We start from the raw sequence: 18220 nt of genomic DNA on the forward strand, positions 1-18220 counted from the left end.
ACGATTTGAATAAAGACTTTCTCATAAGAAACGTTCAGGTTTTGCACAGCACAACCTGCACATTAGCATAAGAGGTTTACGTTTTAAGTAGGTATTTATTTATTTGTATATTTTAGTTAGTTGGTAAGTTAGTTTTTTACAGCCACTCGTGAAAATCTCCCAAATGAAATCAATCAGCTTGCACTATCGTACGGTTCTCCCGTGATGCGTTCAAGGTCTTCCTAAATTTATTAGACCGAAAGTTAGGAATCTTCCCAAACGAGTTGCGCATGCGCAAGGAGGGCTGCATGCATTACTTTGGAGGTCCATCCATACCCGTCCTATCGGTCTGCAGACCCAACAAGTCCAGAAACTCCTGACCGTCCAGGTGCAGCAGAGCTTTGACGGGAGTCCAGAGTCGAGAGTCAACTCAACAAACTTCAGAGGGAGTCGCGTGCTGGAGCCAGGAGCTGCGCGTGAGTTAGCTTTCTGCTAAGTTGTGTCTTTAGCTTCCATGATGCAGCCAGAGGAGAGGAGACGACAGCTGACCCTTTGGAGATTAAACCTTTCATTAATAATTTCCACTTTCCTCAAAGTTTCTGAGTGGGTGTGTAGCTCCAGACTGCATGAGAGCATGCAGAACCATCTATGGCACAAGTTATTTCTTTAAAAAAAATAAAAAAAATAACAGTGATTCGGAATCTTTTAAAAATGTTTTCTCTCCAAAATAAAACCCCAGTTTTAAACGCACGTGCTCCAGGTAACAAAGCAGCTGTTTTTGTTTTTAAAACCATTATAAAACATTTGAATTTAGACTCATCCTTTCCTTCAAATGGAAACAAAAATAAAAGCATAATTATTAATCAGATGGCTTAAAATAAGGATCTGACAAATAATCAGCTTAATCAATGAATGGATTTATATTCCTACGATGCTACCAGATCAATCTGGACTTAAACCATTAAATAAAACAGTTTCAATATAAAATAAATCGACTATATCGATATGGAAAATGACATTTGGATCATTTTATCATTCCAGTCTAATGGAAACACTTTGAATTAAGCAAAGACATGTTCTAAGAATGATCCCTTTGGATTCTTTGGATGTGGAAAAAGAACAGTGGGCTGAATTTTAGGAAACTAAAATGTGAATTGATTTGACATTAGTTTTTTTTAGTTCTTGTTTACTTCTTTTTTTGAAGACATATTTAATTTACACTTGATTATCGCAGTAGTAGGTTTAAAAGTTGTCATCTGGAACCTACTACAACTTTTAAACCCACTACTGCGATGGAATCAACCTGGATCCATTTTAGGTCAGTCAATCAGATTCTTTCACAATGAACCAATATCAATTGTGAATCGTCAACCACAAAATAAATGAATGGAATCATTGTTTAATTAATTGTTACAGACACTGCTTTCCTTCACTACATTTTCATGACAACAGTCTCCTCGTGCTTTAGGCATCCTAATCAAACAAAGGTCAGCTGAAGTCAGAAAACATGAGGAGTCCCTAATCAGCTCTGACCTTTGGCCTCCAGCATGAGCTGCTGGTTAGTTAAAGCATTGTTTTTTTCCACCAATAATGGGCTAACATGATCGCTGTGAATGTGTCGAGCAGACATGGCGGTGGTGAGGTTTTACAGCAGCGAAGCTCCGGACGGACGGGCCTTGCAGAGAGCAGCAAAACTCTTCCCACATCTGACCCTCACAACAGAGCTGTGCTACAATGTGGAGCTGACAGGTGAGACGGCGCTGTCAGAATGGATGCGGACAGCGGGGCTGCTGTGAAGCAACAGGAGATCCTGCAGGGTTTCTCTCTGATTCCTGCCTTCAGTTTTGTTTTTTACTCTCTCCTTTACTCGTCTGGTTTGTTCACTGCAGGTCGTGAGAGTCTCAGTGCTGAGGAGAAGGAGGTTCTCCTCTGGTTGTTTCGTCCTCCGCTGCAGGCTGAGCCGCTGTCGGAGAACCCAAACCTCATAGAGAGCAGTGAGGAGAAGCTGGTGGAGATTGGACCCAGGTGCTGTTTCTGTACTTTCTCCTCCGGATCATTAAAGCTTTGATGGCAACATAAACAAAACCTTGATGTAAATCTTAAATTTCAAAATAAAAGCACCCTTTATTTTTAACACAGTTCATAAAGTTTTTGAAAAAGAATAACTGTGAAACATCTAAAGTATACATTTCTTCAAAACACTAGAGAGATGTTTGAGAAGAACATCAATGTGTTTTTCCACCTTCAGGTTGAACTTCTCCACAGCCTGGTCCACCAACGCCGTGTCCATCTGCCGCAGCGCCGGCCTCACTAACGTCACCCGAGTTGAGGTGTCTCGCAGGTTTCTCGTCAAGGTCTGAGACCCCGCAGATAATCAACCATGACACCTCCAGATCAGAGGTTATTTCGATAAACGCCGTGTCGTCCGTGTCCTTTTTCAGCCCAAGAATGGAAAAGGAACAGGAGAGCTCAGCGGCGACATGAAGAAACTGATCGACTGTCTGCATGACAGCATGACGGAGTGTGTCTACCATCGTCCCATCACCTCCTTTGCTGTGGAAACCAAACGGCAACCTGTGTTTGAGGTGGACATCCTGGCAAAAGGTCGTGCTGCCTTGGAGAAGGCCAACGACGACCTGGGTGAGACTCGCCTGCACTCCTCAACCTCTGTCACAGTTTTTATTTTTATTTTTTTGGCATCTTCACAGAAACCAAGCCTCTTCTATTAATGTAACATCTATGCTTGTCTTTTTTCCCTCTTTTCTTCATAGTCTTGCAGCTTTCTGTGAGTACACTGTGTGTGCCGATGGAGGCTGAAATGTCACATGATGCATGGCACGCTTTGAGTTAGTTGAGGTCACAGGACTGCGATGATGCTGCTCATTTCCGGACGCATGCGTGTCTGCGTGTGTGCGTTTTTAGCGGAACTCAAAAGGTTCTCAGAGTGAAGATTAAACCCTGAGAAAACAGATCACCAAATCCAAGATTTCAGGATTCCATCCAAAAGATTTTAAGCACATAAAAGAGGTTAAAAGTCATTTATAAAATATTTTTCCAATGAAAATTTGTGTTTTGGTGTGTTTAACATGCACTTTTCTGATGATGGAGGACATATACTAAGAAGATTCAGCTTAAAAGCGAATTTTTGAGTATTCCTTAATTCAAACCATTGAGAATTAGGAGCAGATGCAAAAATGTCGTTGGAAAAAGACCTTTTTTGTGACATAAAAGCAGGCGCAGGCCACCAGCTTCCTGTTTCGCTCCATTCTGCTTGTAGACAAACAGATCCATGAATGTCTTTGTTTTCCTCCTGAGGTTGGGGGTCTGAGGGGCTGTAAAATAGCAGGAGACCATGGGTGATTAGAAGTGGGGCGGTCTTACCCTGCACCAACAAGTCAGAGGTTTCTGCCGCTCTGCAGAAACTATAACCTAGAAGCAACACAGTTTTTTTTTTTTTTGACTAAAAACTGCATAATCCTATTTAAAAGACCACTGTGAATGCTTTTATAATAGAGCAAAAGATAATCTGAGTGGGATTTTAATTTGAAATAACTCATTCTGGTTTAAATTACTGATAAAGCTGCATATTTTCTGCATAGGACAATCTTCTTTAAATGAATTTTTGTATTTTATTACAGAAAATATATAGCTCTAGCAAATATTTCTATTGATTCACCTCTACTATTATTATTACAATTATTGTATTTTATTTTCCAATAGTAATTTTCCCTTCAAAATGAATCAAAATCATGTATATCTTTAGTTCACTTGCTATGTTTAGGTGTGTAAATGACTTTTTTTCAACTTGCATGCATAAACACACACATTCCATCCTCAGTGTAATTCTTCCACTCTGTCACACCTGCTCAGGCTGGACTGATGAAAATAATGATTAATTATGGTGTTTGTTTGTGTAGATTCCCGTTCATCCAAATAGATTCCATTCAAATATAAAAAACCATCAAGCTTTTTTTTTTTTTTTTTACCTGTGAGGCCAAACTACTGTAATAAAAGGGAACCCAAAACCAGCTGACGTTGTTTTTTTTTTAACCAACCTCTTTGATAGACGGGGAAAGAAATTATTCAACACGTCAAGCTGTTCTGTTGTGTGTGTGTGTGTGGCAGGTCTGGCCTTTGACTCCTGGGATTTGGACTACTACACATCAATGTTCCAGCGAATTCAAAGGAACCCCACCAGTGTGGAGTGTTTTGACCTGGCGCAGTCCAACAGGTGTGGTGGACTCTAAAGAGTAAAGTGGCTGGGCTGCTCTGTGTGTCCTCAGTTTCTGTTTTTTTTTCTCTCTCTTTCAAACACGACGTCCCAGCGAGCACAGCCGGCACTGGTTCTTCCGCGGGCGCATGCTGATCGACGGGCAGGAGCAGAAGGAGACTCTTTTCAGCCTCATAATGGACACCCAGCGGCACAGCAACCCCAACAACGTCATCAAGTTCTGCGACAACAGCAGGTGGTGCTACAACGTGCACGGATGCCAGGGGCGTGATGCTGTCTGTACTCACTGCTTCTGTGTGTGTGTGCGCGTGTGTGTGTGTGTGTGCAGTGGTATTAAAGGTGTGGAGATTGAGTGTGTTTACCCTAAAGATCCTTCCAGAGCAAGTCCATACGAGACCCGACTCTCATTAAGACACGTCATTTTCACCGCAGAGACGCACAACTTCCCAACAGGTCAGCACAAACACACAAACACACAATTACATATTTATTGTTCAAAAATGCAATTTATTGGGTCATGTCAACCAGACAGAGCTGCATAAAATACTAGAGTGGATGCACACTTGGTACAGTTTGTGTTGCGTTTGTCATTTTTCAAGGTCAAAAGTCATACCAGTTTATGATAAATATCTTAAAGGGTTTTTGTGAGTCACAGAGTGTTGCATCCATTAAAAAAAATAAAAAAATTGTTGAGATTCTTTTTTATAAATATTGATCAGATTTGTAAAAATAAATGCCCTAAAGACCCACTCCGATGAAATGTTTTTTTTTGGTGTTTTGATGTACTTGTAGCATTTTTCTAATGATGGAGGACATATACTCAAAAAGATTAAGCCTAAAGTTGCATTCCTGAGTATTTCTTTATTCAAATGGATGTGAATGAGGAGGAGCAGATAAAAAAAAAGCTGTTTAAAAAACGTGTATTTGTGACAGAAAAATACACTGGGTGGGCCACAGTCTCCACGCGCTGCTCCATTCTGATGCATCCACTTGCAGACAAATAGATCCATGAACGTCATTGTTTTCCTCGTCTGAGCTGGAATCTGAATCAAACGTGTTTGGATTGATAACCTCAATATTCCTCGCTATTTTTGTTCTTGCATCCCTTCTTTGTGTGAGGGGCTGTAAGCTAGTAGGAGAGAGTGTAAACAGATGGATGACAGGAAGTAGGGGTGGGATTGCCAATGGTTCCACCTATGACTCAGAAGCCAATTTCTAATGAACTCCTGCCGCTCTGCAAAAGCTATGTCCTAGAAAACGACACGTTTTTTAATTTGATCAAAAATGATCATAATTTAAAAAACACTGGGATAGATTTTTAAAAAATAAATAAAAAGATGGTTTGAGTAGGACTTAAAGATAAAAGGCAGATTTATTCAGCGTATGTTCCAATTCAGGTAGAATACCTAGAGAGCACGAAAATTAAAGTAGAAAATAAGGCCTATTGGCTTCTGAGTCTGTTTTAAAAAAAACTTTTAAACACTTTTTCTCATATGAAACTACATCAGTTCTATAAAGAAATGATTAGTATTACCCAACAAGTAAAAATGTTTATAGAATTAATTAAGTGACCCTTGTAACTGATATTTACACGGACTGTTGAATACATGGTTACTTTTGTAAGACTGTGTCCTTCCGCTGATCATAAGTTTGTAAACTGACCTTGTAGGCGTGGCTCCATTTAGCGGTGCCACCACCGGAACTGGCGGCCGCATCAGAGACGTTCAGAGCGCCGGGCGTGGAGGACACGTCATCGCTGGAACTGCAGGATATTGCTTTGGAAATCTGCACATACCAGGTCAGACTGTTACAATGACCAGAGAGTGTAAGACCGTTTTAACAGGATATATTTTGAGGCAGCACCTGCACAGACTTGTTTTTTTTTAAATGACCCCAATGACGGAGCCAAATTAAGGAAAAATGGATGCTCTTCCTGAAGTGTTCTTCACCGTTTGAGTTCTTTCTCCATTTTTCTAGGGTATGAACTCCCCTGGGAGTCTGCAGGAGAGGAATGGGAGTATCCCTCCAGCTTCGCCCCTCCCCTGCAGGTGGCCATCGAGGCCAGCGATGGCGCCTCAGACTATGGCAACAAGTTTGGAGAGCCTGTCCTATCAGGCAAGAGCGCTCACTGCAACACTTATGGCTCTGTTGAGTAGAAGTAGATGCTTTCCCACCTGATGACATATATATATATTGTTGTTGTTTTTTTTTTTTTAAGGTTTTGCCCGCTCTTTCGGCATGCGCTTGCCGAACGGGGAGCGGCGCGAGTGGATAAAGCCAATCATGTTCAGTGGCGGCCTCGGGTCCATTGAAGACTCGCACGTTAAGAAAGAAGAGGCCAGTCCCGGTGAGGCTTCAGCTCAGCGTGCAAACCAAGCAAGATCAATTCTGTGCTAGATTTAAATGTTCCAATCGATGACTCGCACCGTCTCCGCTTTTCTCCGTCAGGAATGGAGGTGGTGAAGATTGGAGGGCCGGTGTACCGGATTGGTGTGGGTGGAGGAGCGGCCTCCTCCGTTCAAGTATGGACTGCACAGTTAATGACTGGGAGTTTTGTGCTGGTTTTACCCAATATGTGGGAACAAGTCTTTGCTCTTAGATCCAAGGGGACAACTGCAGTGAGCGGGATCTGGGCGCCGTCCAGAGAGGAGATGCTGAGATGGAGCAGAAGATGAATCGAGCTCTCAGGGCGTGCTTGGAAAGAAGTGATGGAAACCCCATCTGCAGCATCCATGATCAGGGGGCAGGGGGAAATGGTACCCAAACTAAGAATGTGAAGGATGTGCATCTACCTAATAAATGAAGGAAAGTAAAGACATGCATCATTTTTAGGTAATGTGCTGAAGGAGCTCAGTGAGCCAGCCGGCGCTGTGATCTATAGTAGTAGATTTAAGGTAATTTTTTTAAAAAGGTTTATTTTTGTTGCTGTTTAAATCCGTGAATTTGAGTCTAACCTCAGCTTTTCTTGCTCTATTTTTGGTGTAGAAAGGTGACCCCACACTGAGCGTGCTGGAGCTGTGGGGGGCGGAGTACCAGGAGAGCAACGCTCTGCTGCTGCACCCGTCAGACAGGTCCTTCCTGGAGAGCGTGTGCCAGAGGGAGAAGTGTCCCGTTGACTTTGTGGGAAACATCACCGGAGACGGAAAAGTACCCACATTTACATCAGCAACTCAATTAGTTATTGACTGGACCAAACTGCAGGGAACGCTCCTCTACACAATCTCTCTTTTTTTCCCTTTTTATAATATATTCATGAATTTTTATTCTAGTATTTTGTTTTAACATTTTTATCTTCCTAAATTTATGTCCAGGGTATTTTGGGAATAATAATGTACTTTTCTGGTTTATTAAAGTCCCACTCTGATCATCTTTTGATCTATTATAAAAGCGTTCCCAGTGGTCTATTAATCACGATTATGGCATTTTTAGCCGTAATAAAAAACCTGTGTCGTTTTCTAGCACATTGTTTCTGCAGAGCAGTATGAGATCATTAGATATTTGTTAGTTGTGGATGGGACAGTTTGACCCACTTCCCATCATGCATTTGTTTAAACGCTCTCCTGCTAGGTTACAGCCCTTCACAACCCCAACCTAACATTAGCTGTGCAGCAGAAATGGTTAGCAATATTGGAGCTATCCAGCCGTACAGTTTAGATCCAGATTCCATCTCAGACGAGGAAAACAAGGACGTACACTGATCTAGTCGTCTACAAGTGAATGCATCAGAATGGAGTGGAGCAGGGAGCTTGTAGTCTCCTCCCGCTTCTAAGTCATAAGTACGTTTTTTTTCAGATTGCATTTTTTCGTCTGCAAAGATTTGAATAAAAAAAAAAAACTAATTCAATTTTATGCTTAATTATCTTTTATATATGTCCTCTATCATCGGAAAAATGCTACAAGAGCATTTTAGAAACACCAAAAACCCAATTTTCATCAGAGTGAGTCTTTGAAGGTTAATTGAAAGCAGCAGGACTCTTTAGCCTGTCCATAATCTTCTCTGCAGATTGTGCTGGTGGATGATGAGGGTGGCAGCAATGATCAGGTGGACTCTGTCCGCCATCCCGTCGACCTGCAGCTGGAGTGGGTTCTGGGGAAAATGCCGCAGAAGGAGTTCAGGCTGGAACGAGTGGCTCTCGCGTGTCAGCCTTTGAGACTTCCTGCTGGCCTCTCAGTCAGAGATGCTCTACAGAGGGTTTTGCGTTTGCCCTCCGTGGCCTCCAAACGCTACCTGACCAACAAGGTCTTGTCCTGCATTTCAGCATTACAGTGCTTCTGTGTGCAGAGTTAAAAAAAACAGGTAGATAATGAGCTCTCTCCCTCTGTTCCTGCGTCAGGTGGACCGGTCTGTGACTGGGTTGGTTGCCCAGCAACAGTGCGTCGGTCCTCTTCACACCCCATTGGCCGACGTGGCCGTTGTTGCTCTGTCACCGTTCAGTCTGGAGGGAGCAGCGACGGCCATAGGGGAGCAGCCAATTAAAGGACTGGTGTGTCCTGCAGCTGGGGCTCGTATGGCTGTCGGAGAGGCTCTGACTAATCTGATGTTCGCTAGAGTCACAGCACTGAAGGTGTTGAATAAAAAACACACATTTCTATGAAGTTTGAACAGTTGTGCTACTAAAATCCTCTGTAGGGGATACTTGGCACAGAGTGCTGAGATCATAACTGTTTTCCCGTCACGATAGGACGTGAAGTGCAGCGGTAACTGGATGTGGGCTGCCAAACTGCCCGGTGAAGGAGCATATCTGTGGGAGGCTTGCAAAGCCATGTGCAAGGTGATGAGTGAGCTGGGGGTCGCCATCGACGGGGGCAAAGACTCTCTGAGCATGGCGGCGAGAGTCGGAAAGGAGACAGTCAAGGCTCCAGGTGCTTGTGTGTTTATGACTGAGTTTGCACTCGTTTCTGTGCACGTCGTAAAGATCTGCCTTTTGCTCCGCCCCTTTCAGGTGCCCTGGTGATCTCAGCATATGCGGTTTGTCCTGACATCTCTGCCACCGTCACGCCTGATCTCGAGGATCCCGATGGAAAAGGTTTGACACTCCCGCACTGATTCTCAGAATTCATCCCCGACCTGGCATCTGAACCTCTTCTTTGGTCTGCAGGGGTGCTTCTGTGGGTACCTCTCAGTCCAGGTAACCATCGCCTGGGAGGCTCCGCCCTCGCTCAATGCTACGGGCAGCTGGCAGACTGCTCCCCTGACCTGGACCATGCCGAACTGTTGACTGCCTGCTTTAGCACAACTCAGACACTCCTGCAGGGTTAGTTTTCAGTCGCAGGAAGACCAGAGGTTGTTTTGAAAACACAGAGGAAATTTGACAGTTTCTAACTTTTAACTCAGTTTTCTATAGTTTTATTTTTTTCAACCCCCTTTCATCTCCTTATGCTTTGCACTGTGGCTAATCTGCCATCTAGTGGTGTTACTCTGTATTGCATCTGTTAAATTTTTTGCCAGATTTGAATGTTCATTCCATTAAATAACTTCCTGAAACAAGGAATAGTTAACAGATTTGCTTTTGTTCTCCCAGATCGTATAGTGAGTGCTGGACATGACATAAGTGATGGAGGTCTCATTTCCTGCTTGCTAGAGATGGCATTTGCTGGAAACCGGGGAATTGACATTGAGCTGTCCTCACAAGGAAGTGAAGGTTTGTGAATTAGGCCCAATCTTAATCTGCCTGGGATTCATCAGCATTTTAAAGCCAAAACTCTGTTTGTTTGCATTTTGTTGCCTTCTGTGCAGTCATGGAGCTGCTGTTTAGCGAGGAGCTTGGTGTGGTCCTGGAGGTTTCAGAGTGTGATGTTGAGGCTGTTTGTCAGAGATACAGCGATGCAGGTGTGCAGTGTCATAGAATTGGCAGGACCTGCGGCTTTGGACCAAAGGCTGAAGTGAGACATAGTCCTCGGCTCAAACTGTGAGGTCTTTTTGTTTTGTTTTGTTCTTCTGATCTGTGGTGGTTTGTTGTCTTCTGTGTCTTACTTGGCTTCTAGGTCAGAGTCTGTGTGGATGGACAGGAGGTCCTTAAGGAGTCCCTGCCTGAGCTCAGAGCAGCATGGGAGGACACAAGCTTCCAGCTGGAGTGCCTCCAAGCCAATGAGCTGTGTGTTAAACAAGAAGAGGAGGGGCTTGCCAAGAGGACACAGCCGTACTTTCAACTGAATTTTGACCCATCTGAAAGTCCCAGCGTTCGCCGGCTTGGTGAGAGTACACAAAGTGAAGCTGTTATAGATATTGTGTGTTCTATTAGTAGACAATCTATGTGATGGTTGTGTCTTTCAGCTGGTGGGCCTCCACGTGTAGCTGTGATTAGGGAGGAGGGCAGCAATGGAGATCGAGAGATGTCAGCCTCTCTTTATATGGCCGACTTTGAGGTTGGATGCTAGCTTCTTTGTAGGTGCTCATTTTTAACCTCTGCAGTATTTGACCCAAATGATCTATTTGCAGGTTTGGGATGTCACCATGCAGGATTTGTGCTGTGGTTCCTTAACGCTTGAGCTTTTCAAAGCCGTCGTATTTGTTGGTGGATTCAGCTACGCAGATGTTCTCGGATCAGCTAAAGGTCAATAAAAACCTGCTTGTAAATGCAGCTGCTGAGGATTATCACATGTGTATACTTAAAGGTGGTGTAATTCTGTGGTTTTAACACTAAGGTTGGGCTGCAGCTGCTACTTACAACGCCAAAGCTAAAGCTGAGTTTGATCGGTTTCAACAAAGAGAAGACACGCTGAGTCTGGGCGTGTGTAACGGCTGTCAGCTACTCGCCCTTTTAGGGTGGGTGGGGGAGACGGCGGATGGAGCAGGTAAAGGCAAAAAAAAAAACGTGTTACTGAAATATCAAATGAAAGCTTTTTTTTTTTTTGCTCTTGTTAATATTTGACATTTTTCTTCTTTTGGCTCAGGCTCTGAGGTGGTGCTGACCCATAATCGCTCTGGCAGGTTCGAGTCGCGGTTTGTGAGTGTTGGGATTCAGGAGTCTCCGTCCATCTGGCTCAGAGGCATGGAGGGCTCCGCTCTGGGAGTCTGGGTCGCTCATGGAGAAGGTAAAGTCAGAGCAGTCTGTACAGCAGGTAATGCAGCTCTAAAGCTGTGTTCACACCAACATGTGATAGGCGTTCGAAACCGCACTAAATGTTTCAGCATTTGGTTCTCGCGCTAGACGGTGTTCACACTTCTACTACTGTTTACTTGCGCATACACAACATCTACAGTTGGAGGAGGCTTGGTGCGAAACATGGAAGCAATACAAGTCTCGTGAATCTATCCCCACGCTTTTTCTTTCACAGCTCTATTCCGATACAGTGGGGCAAAAAGTCAGCCACCAATTGTCCAAGTTCTCCCACTTAAAAAGATGAGAGAAACCTGTAATTTTCATCATAGGTGTATTGCAAATATGACATTTACATAAATCTTTCAATGGATTATGCTGCACAACTATTATACTGCACTTTATTTCACTCAACATTATTCTATTCTATTTTTTTCATACTTGTATTTTATTGGTTCTTGTATATTTTTTAATTAGATTACTAGTATTTACCACTCCAAGGCTGCTACAATTTTGTTGTATTATTATGTACAATGACAATAAAGGATTCTGATGTGGTTGAACGTGTGTTACTGAGGGCGGCGCAAGCGTAGCTCAAGTCTGATGTCCATTCAAAAACCATTCCAGGTCAATAATACGCAAGTTGGATATTTCTATATATGCAACAGTTGTATATTCAGATTTCAAGTATCAGAATACTTTGTAACCTGCAGCTTCTTTATTGTTGTTTTTGTCCCATCTCTCCTCATTTAGGTCTAATGCAATTCCGGAGCTCCATGGCACAAGACCTGATCATTTCCGGTGGACTCGCTCCTCTCCGCTACCTGGATGAGCAGGGATTCCCCACCGAGGAGTATCCCCTGAACCCCAACGGCTCCCCGCAGGGTGTGGCAGGGCTGTGCTCCAGGGATGGGAGGCACCTGGCGATGATGCCTCACCCTGAGCGCTGCACCCTGAGCTGGCAGTGGCCCTGGGCCCCAAGGGAGCTTCGGCCTTCTCTGGTGCCGTCGCCGTGGCTTCGCATGTTCAAAAATGCAGCCGCGTGGTGCAGCAACACAGATGTATAATGCTGGATTTACATTAACTAAATGCTGTGAAAGTGTAATGTAATCGTGAGGATTATTCAATACACTTGTTAAAAATGGTGTTGTCTTTTACTTTAAAATCTTTTTAAAGGCTGGAAACTCTACAAATATTTGTTTTATGCTTAGTAAAACCACAGTCATCGGTCATAACTCTGTAAGGCTTGACTAAAAACAACTATTAGAACTATAAATATTTATTTCAACCATAAAAAAAATATATCACATATTTACAGGAATGTTAGCATCACTATGCCAACACTGAGTTGAGAAAAAAAAATACATTCATTTTATGCTGACAGGCAACAGCTGGGGAACTTCTCTATCTGTAACCAGCTCTCTTCATATTGATCATGTTTGCACAACTCCTGTAAACACTTGACAAGAAGTCCTGGAGTCCAGTCTGAGCAGCTTCAATGCACCGACATGAGTTCATTTCATTGAGAGTAGCTGCATCCTTGTCACTCCAAGTCAGGGTGTCACTTCAGCAGAGTGTCCCTCATCAGGCACAATTTGCTGGTTGACATTGATGACGCAGACGAGCAGCAGGAAGACCACAACCACGTCGTCCAGGACGCCTAGCAGTCCGCCGAGGGAGGGATCCGTTTCCAGCGAATTGGATGATGCCGCCACGTGGTCCTCGAGGGGGACCGAGATGGACACCACAGTCCCCACGCAGCACAAGGCCACCCTGAACAGAAACAGCCCCACGAGTCCTCCCATGGCGCCGAGGCCTCGGGCCAGCAGCTGCAGAACAAGGGGGACATCGCAGAGGTAGTCCTTCATCTGAAAGAAGTAGAATGCATTAAATCAGAAATGAGGCACACTTAAACAGCACATTTACAAATCCTTTAAAATAGGCATGTCCAAAGTGCGGCCTGAGGGCCAAATGCCGTCCTTATTCAAATTCTCTTTGGCTCCTTTGAAAAAAATCAATAATATTTGGCCCCCAGCACTTTCTTAACCCTTTTGCTATCCCAGGCCCTTTAACATTGGGAGTTGGGTCATCTAGACCCCAAAATAACCTTTTTTCTTCAATGATTTGTGATCTTCACTGGTGTCCATGGATTACATGAAATCCTCTTCACCTTTATACACCTTTGTCATGGTAGGAATAACACGCCAATGTAAGGATCGGGTCATCTGGACCCCATAGGATAGCACAAGGGTTATAAGTTTGTGTACAATTTTTAAATTTCGTCTCGATAAATCATGTTTTAATCAATCGTGAACTTGTGACATCACTATCATGTGACCCTTCCAGGTCCTTTCTAAAATGTCCACTGGACAAAAAAAAAAGGAAAGCTAACAATGATGGTTAACATGCTTCCAGGACATGGCTTTTTTTCAGACAAATGCAAAACAACAATTTCTGCCTAAAATGCCAATAGACCGTAGCAGTTTTCACTACGCACGACGACAAGCTGAATGAACGGTGCAAGAAACGGACAATTTCACAGTAATTCTGGTAAAATTCCTGTGAACTATGAACTGTCTACCAGAATTACTTTATGAATACATCTAAATACATGTTTTTAGCTGCATTTGTGTTCTGAGTGAAGCTATGAAAAGTGTGCCAGTGCAATAAAATGTTTCTTAAATAGTTGATTTGCATGTAATCTTATTAATATAGCACAAAAAATGTCAGGCTGAATGGTTGACCCTCACACATTTTCACCTCTCCACATCTGACAACCCTGTTTTAAAATGATGTTAAACAACAGCAAAACTGGTAACAAGGATTTATCATAAACTGTGTGTGTGTGTGTGTGTCGGATGAGCTTTAGGGGGTTAAACATGTTTGTCAGACTAATCGAGGCCATATTTTGTCTAAGATTAAATGTCTCAAAGGGTGTTCAGCTCAGAGGGATGTATAACAGGTATTCAGTTTACACATTCTTCTGTAAAAAAAGAACAATTTCATTTTTTATTCTGTTCTAATGTTAAATAAACCGTAGAATTTGGATTGCTCCCACTTAGTTCAGGCAGACGGCGACATTCGACTTGTAGTGCTGACCTTTCGTGGGGCTCCAGAGTAACGTCTGTTGTAGTCTGTGATTTCCCCCAGAACTTGTTGTGACTGCTGGTCGGATTGGCTCTCATAAAACAGGTTACAAAGCACGCTGACCTGCACAATTACAAGCATTCAAAGTCATGTTGACACTTGTAGCCCGATTCCGATTTACAGAGGAATTGTGCCGCACCTTCTGTCTGCAGAGGGGACAGTTGATTGCATCTAACCAAGATCCATGTCTCCAGTATGTCAGCAGACAGGGAGCTGCAGAGAGGCAAATGTTTAAGTCACTATCAAAGCAGCTTAACGGAGATGTATTTTACAACATTTAAAGTAAACTTGTGTTTACGACCCACATTTAACGAGCGACTAGTGTTCAAGGGTTCAAAAGGCCCCCAGTGTGAAGGACTGATAAGATACAGATGCAGAGGTAACTGACTTAAACTCAGACCTTCTTTGTACATGCTCCAGGAGAAAAAAACGTTTAATTGGTAACCAATATTGTCAATGTTAAACTGAGGTGTCATTGCACAATAACTATTAACCGCGGAACAGAGATACAAATAAACATCTAATTGTAAATTTAAACAAAAAGGGCAGCTGTCCCGTCTCGGCCTTGAACGTTTTTCAAACCTTTGCAAAGTAAAGTCAATTCCAGGATTATTGCTGACTTTGAAGTAAAACAGATTTACAAGTGTTCCTGTCTACAAACCTAAAGTAATTTTGTAGATAGTCAACACCAACACACTACCTGGACTTCAGTGTTTCCTTAAGCAGACATTGACTGAACAAAGAGTAAAGACAGGAGATAAATTCTGTTAAGCAACTCACTTCTGCACATCTGCCGGACAAGTTTTGCTTCTATTTTTTATGTATTCATTTTTTTGATTTGCTGGAGTTGGGAAATCAGACCTGAAGGTGGTGAGCACCCTCACAGCTGAATTCCATTAATGCTACAGCCCTCAGTGAATGAATAACTGAGGTATAATGCAACATGCGAACCCAGTTTAAAGGAAAAACAGGAAAATAAAGCCAATGGTAGCGTGGTGCAACGCATTTACAAAGTCTGTGACGAGGGTTGATGGGCGTGTTTGGGTGTGTGAGCTCATACCACAGAATAAGTGGCTGCAGTTGGTCTGGACGGGAAATCTGGGCGTTTGCAGGCAGACTGGACATTGCCAGTCCTGTGTGTTTGTGGACAGACATGGTGGCGAGGACTCCTGAGGAGGTGAGAATAGGAGAAACTTTGTCAAAAAGTATAAGATAAAACTTAAAAAAAGTGAAAAATATCGAAGAATTCGATATAATTTGGTTTGGAGATCGAAAAAGTAAGTTTATAGTAAGTGTCTATTTTGTTTAGTTTGGCCATGTTTTTTCATGTAAATGAATCGAGGGACAGGCGTGACTCTGACTCTAATAAAGCCATGACTTTTATGCCAGGAGGTGAACAGAATTAGGAGTCCATTGCATCTCGGACACAATAAAATCATCAGACACAGAAGCACTTGCAGAATTTGTTCGTGGCTGACTGTTGCACTCACTTTATGGCAACTTGTATGCATTGATCTTGATTTATAGCAGGTGACTTGAGGATGACTCCAGGTGATGTTGGCCTGATGAAACTTCAGATTAGGGAGGGTCCAGACTGGAAAGTAAGGTAACAATAGGAAACATGACTAACAATATTTCAGACAAGGCTGGGGGAACTTTTGTCTCTGGTTCACTCATGATGTTCTGACTACAAAGGTATTCATTAAAAAATGTAAATCATTACAAAATGACAAATAATAAAAGAGATATTCAGGAAAAAAGCTTTTCTTTCTTGTATGTAAATGATATTTACAGTATTCTAGAAAAAAATCAGAGCCCAACAAAGATCCAACCACTTCCTGATAATTTTCCAAACAAGATTTAAATAAAAAAAAACAAAAAACAAATTTTGCCTATGGTGTCATACAAAATCTGTTTGAGCAATAATAGTAACAAAACTTCCCCAAACCAGAGGCAATGTGAAGTCACTAAATAACGTGCACAACCTGAGAACATCTACTTACCTTCACCGAGATGACAGGAGCAAAACTGTTATCGGAGCAGCTCTATCCCAATGAGAGGCACCCTCTGTTTCCTGCTGGGAAGTGAAGCGCTGCCTTATAGCATCCCTCAACAAAATAAACTCAGGCTGCTGGTTACTGATTAGCTACACCCTCTAATATCAGCTGAAGCAATTTTTCCTTTAAAGGAGCAGCGCTTCTCTACCCTAAAACACACTCTTTACACATCAAAAAAGACACATTTCAGAGTAAAAGTCTGCAGATGAGCTCATTAACACGTTTGTCTTCAGGTTACAGCCTCATTGTGTGGGTCACCAAACCAAATCAAAGCCAGAAAGGTTACCTAACAAGCTCCCCTTGCTTGTAAGATCTGAAGTGGGTAAATCATTGACTCAAAGTTTACTTTACCAAAACCCTGACCACATGATCTTTTACTCACCATGACCTACCTGTTAGTTATGAAATCAATCCAGTCATTTGGTAATAGCAGAGGATTTTACTGCAGTATTAGTAAGGGTCCCTTTTAATATTACAGAGCTGCGTTTCATATTATTACCTATTTCACATCTTACTGTTACAAAAATTAGAAGCAGCAGTCCAGCAGAATAGCAGAACAGAGGATGGATAGATCACAGGCACAGGCTATTGGATTGTACAGCAAAGCAAATAAATGAGGAGTTTTACCGTCACCAATGTACTACATGTAAAATGTTAGTCTTCAGTAATCAACACAGTCAAATTTAAAATGTAAAAAAATAAACCAAAAGGGGAATAAGAACGTATGTTTAGTGTTTTTTTTAATACCATCATTATTATTTTTTACTAAAAGTTCAATTTTTTAAAGAAGCATATGTTAGTAGATCAAAACAAAAAAATAGATTATATGACATTTATTCTTTGGAGGTGGCGAAAATTCTAGTGGGGGAAAAAAAAAATATTTCAGCATTTTTCAAGACAGTATTTTGAGACGATCCAACAGAAAACATATACATTTGCAATTGGCAAATAAATTTGCAGCTGCCATCGTCATATTGGGAATTTTTCCTCCTAAAGTAGCGGGCAAAGATGTGACAACCCTCACATAGTTCACCAAGTCATGTGGTACAGAAATATGCTGACAAATATTTAACCTGGCACTTTTGAAGCAAGAAAGTCGGGATGGTTCAGGTCATCTAAAAATAGTCGCCGCGTATCAGTGAAGGTCAGCTTCTCCGGGTTACAGAAATCAGACGATAAACTTATAAGCTTCACACTTGCATAAGTACCTCATAGTCCATTTAAATGTGTCACGCATCCTGACTGGGTCCAGCGTTTCTCAGTTTTGAACTTGGCTTTTCTTGTAAATAATGCAATCCCACCTGCAGACATGTAATTTTTCACGTATAGGATCTTATCTAAGAGTGACCTGAAACAGTCAACTGAGATTCTGATGTGAGTGACACACCCTTTGACTTGGCCTGCAATCATCAATGATTTACCGTCACCAAATGTTGGCATTTAACCAGGAATTCATGAACTGACTGTGGATGTTTGAAGAGTTTTCTTCAAGATTATTACTTATTAAATTAGTTCTAAACGTGTTAATATTTAAATTACAATTCATATGGGGCTGAAACCCATAGATGATAACAATAATATTAGCTACAACAACAATAATATAACAACGAAACAAAACACGGTTTAAAAGGTGCAGGCTCCGATTTGGCACCACTTTGCTTACTGTAGCCTACCTTAAACACCAAAACAAAAAAGAAAAAACTACTACTACTACTGGAACTAATGCTGCTACTAATACTACTACTACTAGTACTTCTGCTAGAAAT

General features: G+C 42.2%; 2 protein-coding genes across 2 annotated transcripts; one reads left to right on the top strand and one right to left on the bottom strand.

Moving 5' to 3' along the window:
• Window positions 1-260: 260 nt before the first annotated feature.
• On the top strand, window positions 261-12395 carry pfas (phosphoribosylformylglycinamidine synthase). Its single transcript, XM_004068184.5, has 28 exons — window positions 261-455; window positions 1606-1728; window positions 1869-2004; window positions 2228-2333; window positions 2421-2619; window positions 4105-4210; window positions 4305-4445; window positions 4539-4663; window positions 5880-6008; window positions 6188-6325; window positions 6429-6557; window positions 6659-6732; window positions 6810-6966; window positions 7043-7104; window positions 7196-7357; window positions 8214-8450; window positions 8545-8775; window positions 8893-9073; window positions 9154-9237; window positions 9310-9465; window positions 9733-9852; window positions 9948-10093; window positions 10196-10403; window positions 10485-10576; window positions 10650-10764; window positions 10856-11005; window positions 11105-11245; window positions 12004-12395. Exons 2-28 carry the CDS (start codon window positions 1608-1610, stop codon window positions 12315-12317), a joined length of 3960 nt encoding a protein of 1319 aa, XP_004068232.1. The 5' UTR covers window positions 261-455; window positions 1606-1607; the 3' UTR covers window positions 12318-12395.
• A 118-nt stretch (window positions 12396-12513) lies between these two features.
• si:dkey-183n20.15 (RING-HC_RNF170 domain-containing protein) lies at window positions 12514-16511 on the bottom strand. Its single transcript, XM_004068185.5, has 6 exons — window positions 16401-16511; window positions 15888-15991; window positions 15458-15566; window positions 14537-14610; window positions 14350-14460; window positions 12514-13118 (listed from the first exon to the last, which is right to left on the bottom strand). Exons 2-6 carry the CDS (start codon window positions 15906-15908, stop codon window positions 12804-12806), a joined length of 630 nt encoding a protein of 209 aa, XP_004068233.1. The 5' UTR covers window positions 15909-15991; window positions 16401-16511; the 3' UTR covers window positions 12514-12803.
• Window positions 16512-18220: the final 1709 nt, after the last annotated feature.

Source organism: Oryzias latipes, chromosome 4 (assembly GCF_053564925.1).
Source record: "Oryzias latipes strain Hd-rR chromosome 4, Olatipes_Hd-rR_3.1".
Taxonomy (NCBI): domain Eukaryota; kingdom Metazoa; phylum Chordata; class Actinopteri; order Beloniformes; family Adrianichthyidae; genus Oryzias; species Oryzias latipes.

Coding starts and splice junctions, on each gene's coding strand:
- si:dkey-183n20.15 (XM_004068185.5), bottom strand. CDS start 15,908: ATGCATACAAGTTGCCATAAA. Junction 14,461..14,536: donor GTCCCCTCTGCAGACAGAAG/GTGCGGCACAAT, acceptor GTAATTGTGCAG/GTCAGCGTGCTTTGTAACCT. Junction 13,119..14,349: donor ACTCTGGAGCCCCACGAAAG/GTCAGCACTACA, acceptor TACTTCTTTCAG/ATGAAGGACTACCTCTGCGA.
- pfas (XM_004068184.5), top strand. CDS start 1,608: ATGGCGGTGGTGAGGTTTTACAGCAGCGAAGCTCCGGACGGACGGGCC. Junction 7,358..8,213: donor ACATCACCGGAGACGGAAAA/GTACCCACATTT, acceptor TCTTCTCTGCAG/ATTGTGCTGGTGGATGATGA. Junction 9,466..9,732: donor AACTCAGACACTCCTGCAGG/GTTAGTTTTCAG, acceptor TTGTTCTCCCAG/ATCGTATAGTGAGTGCTGGA.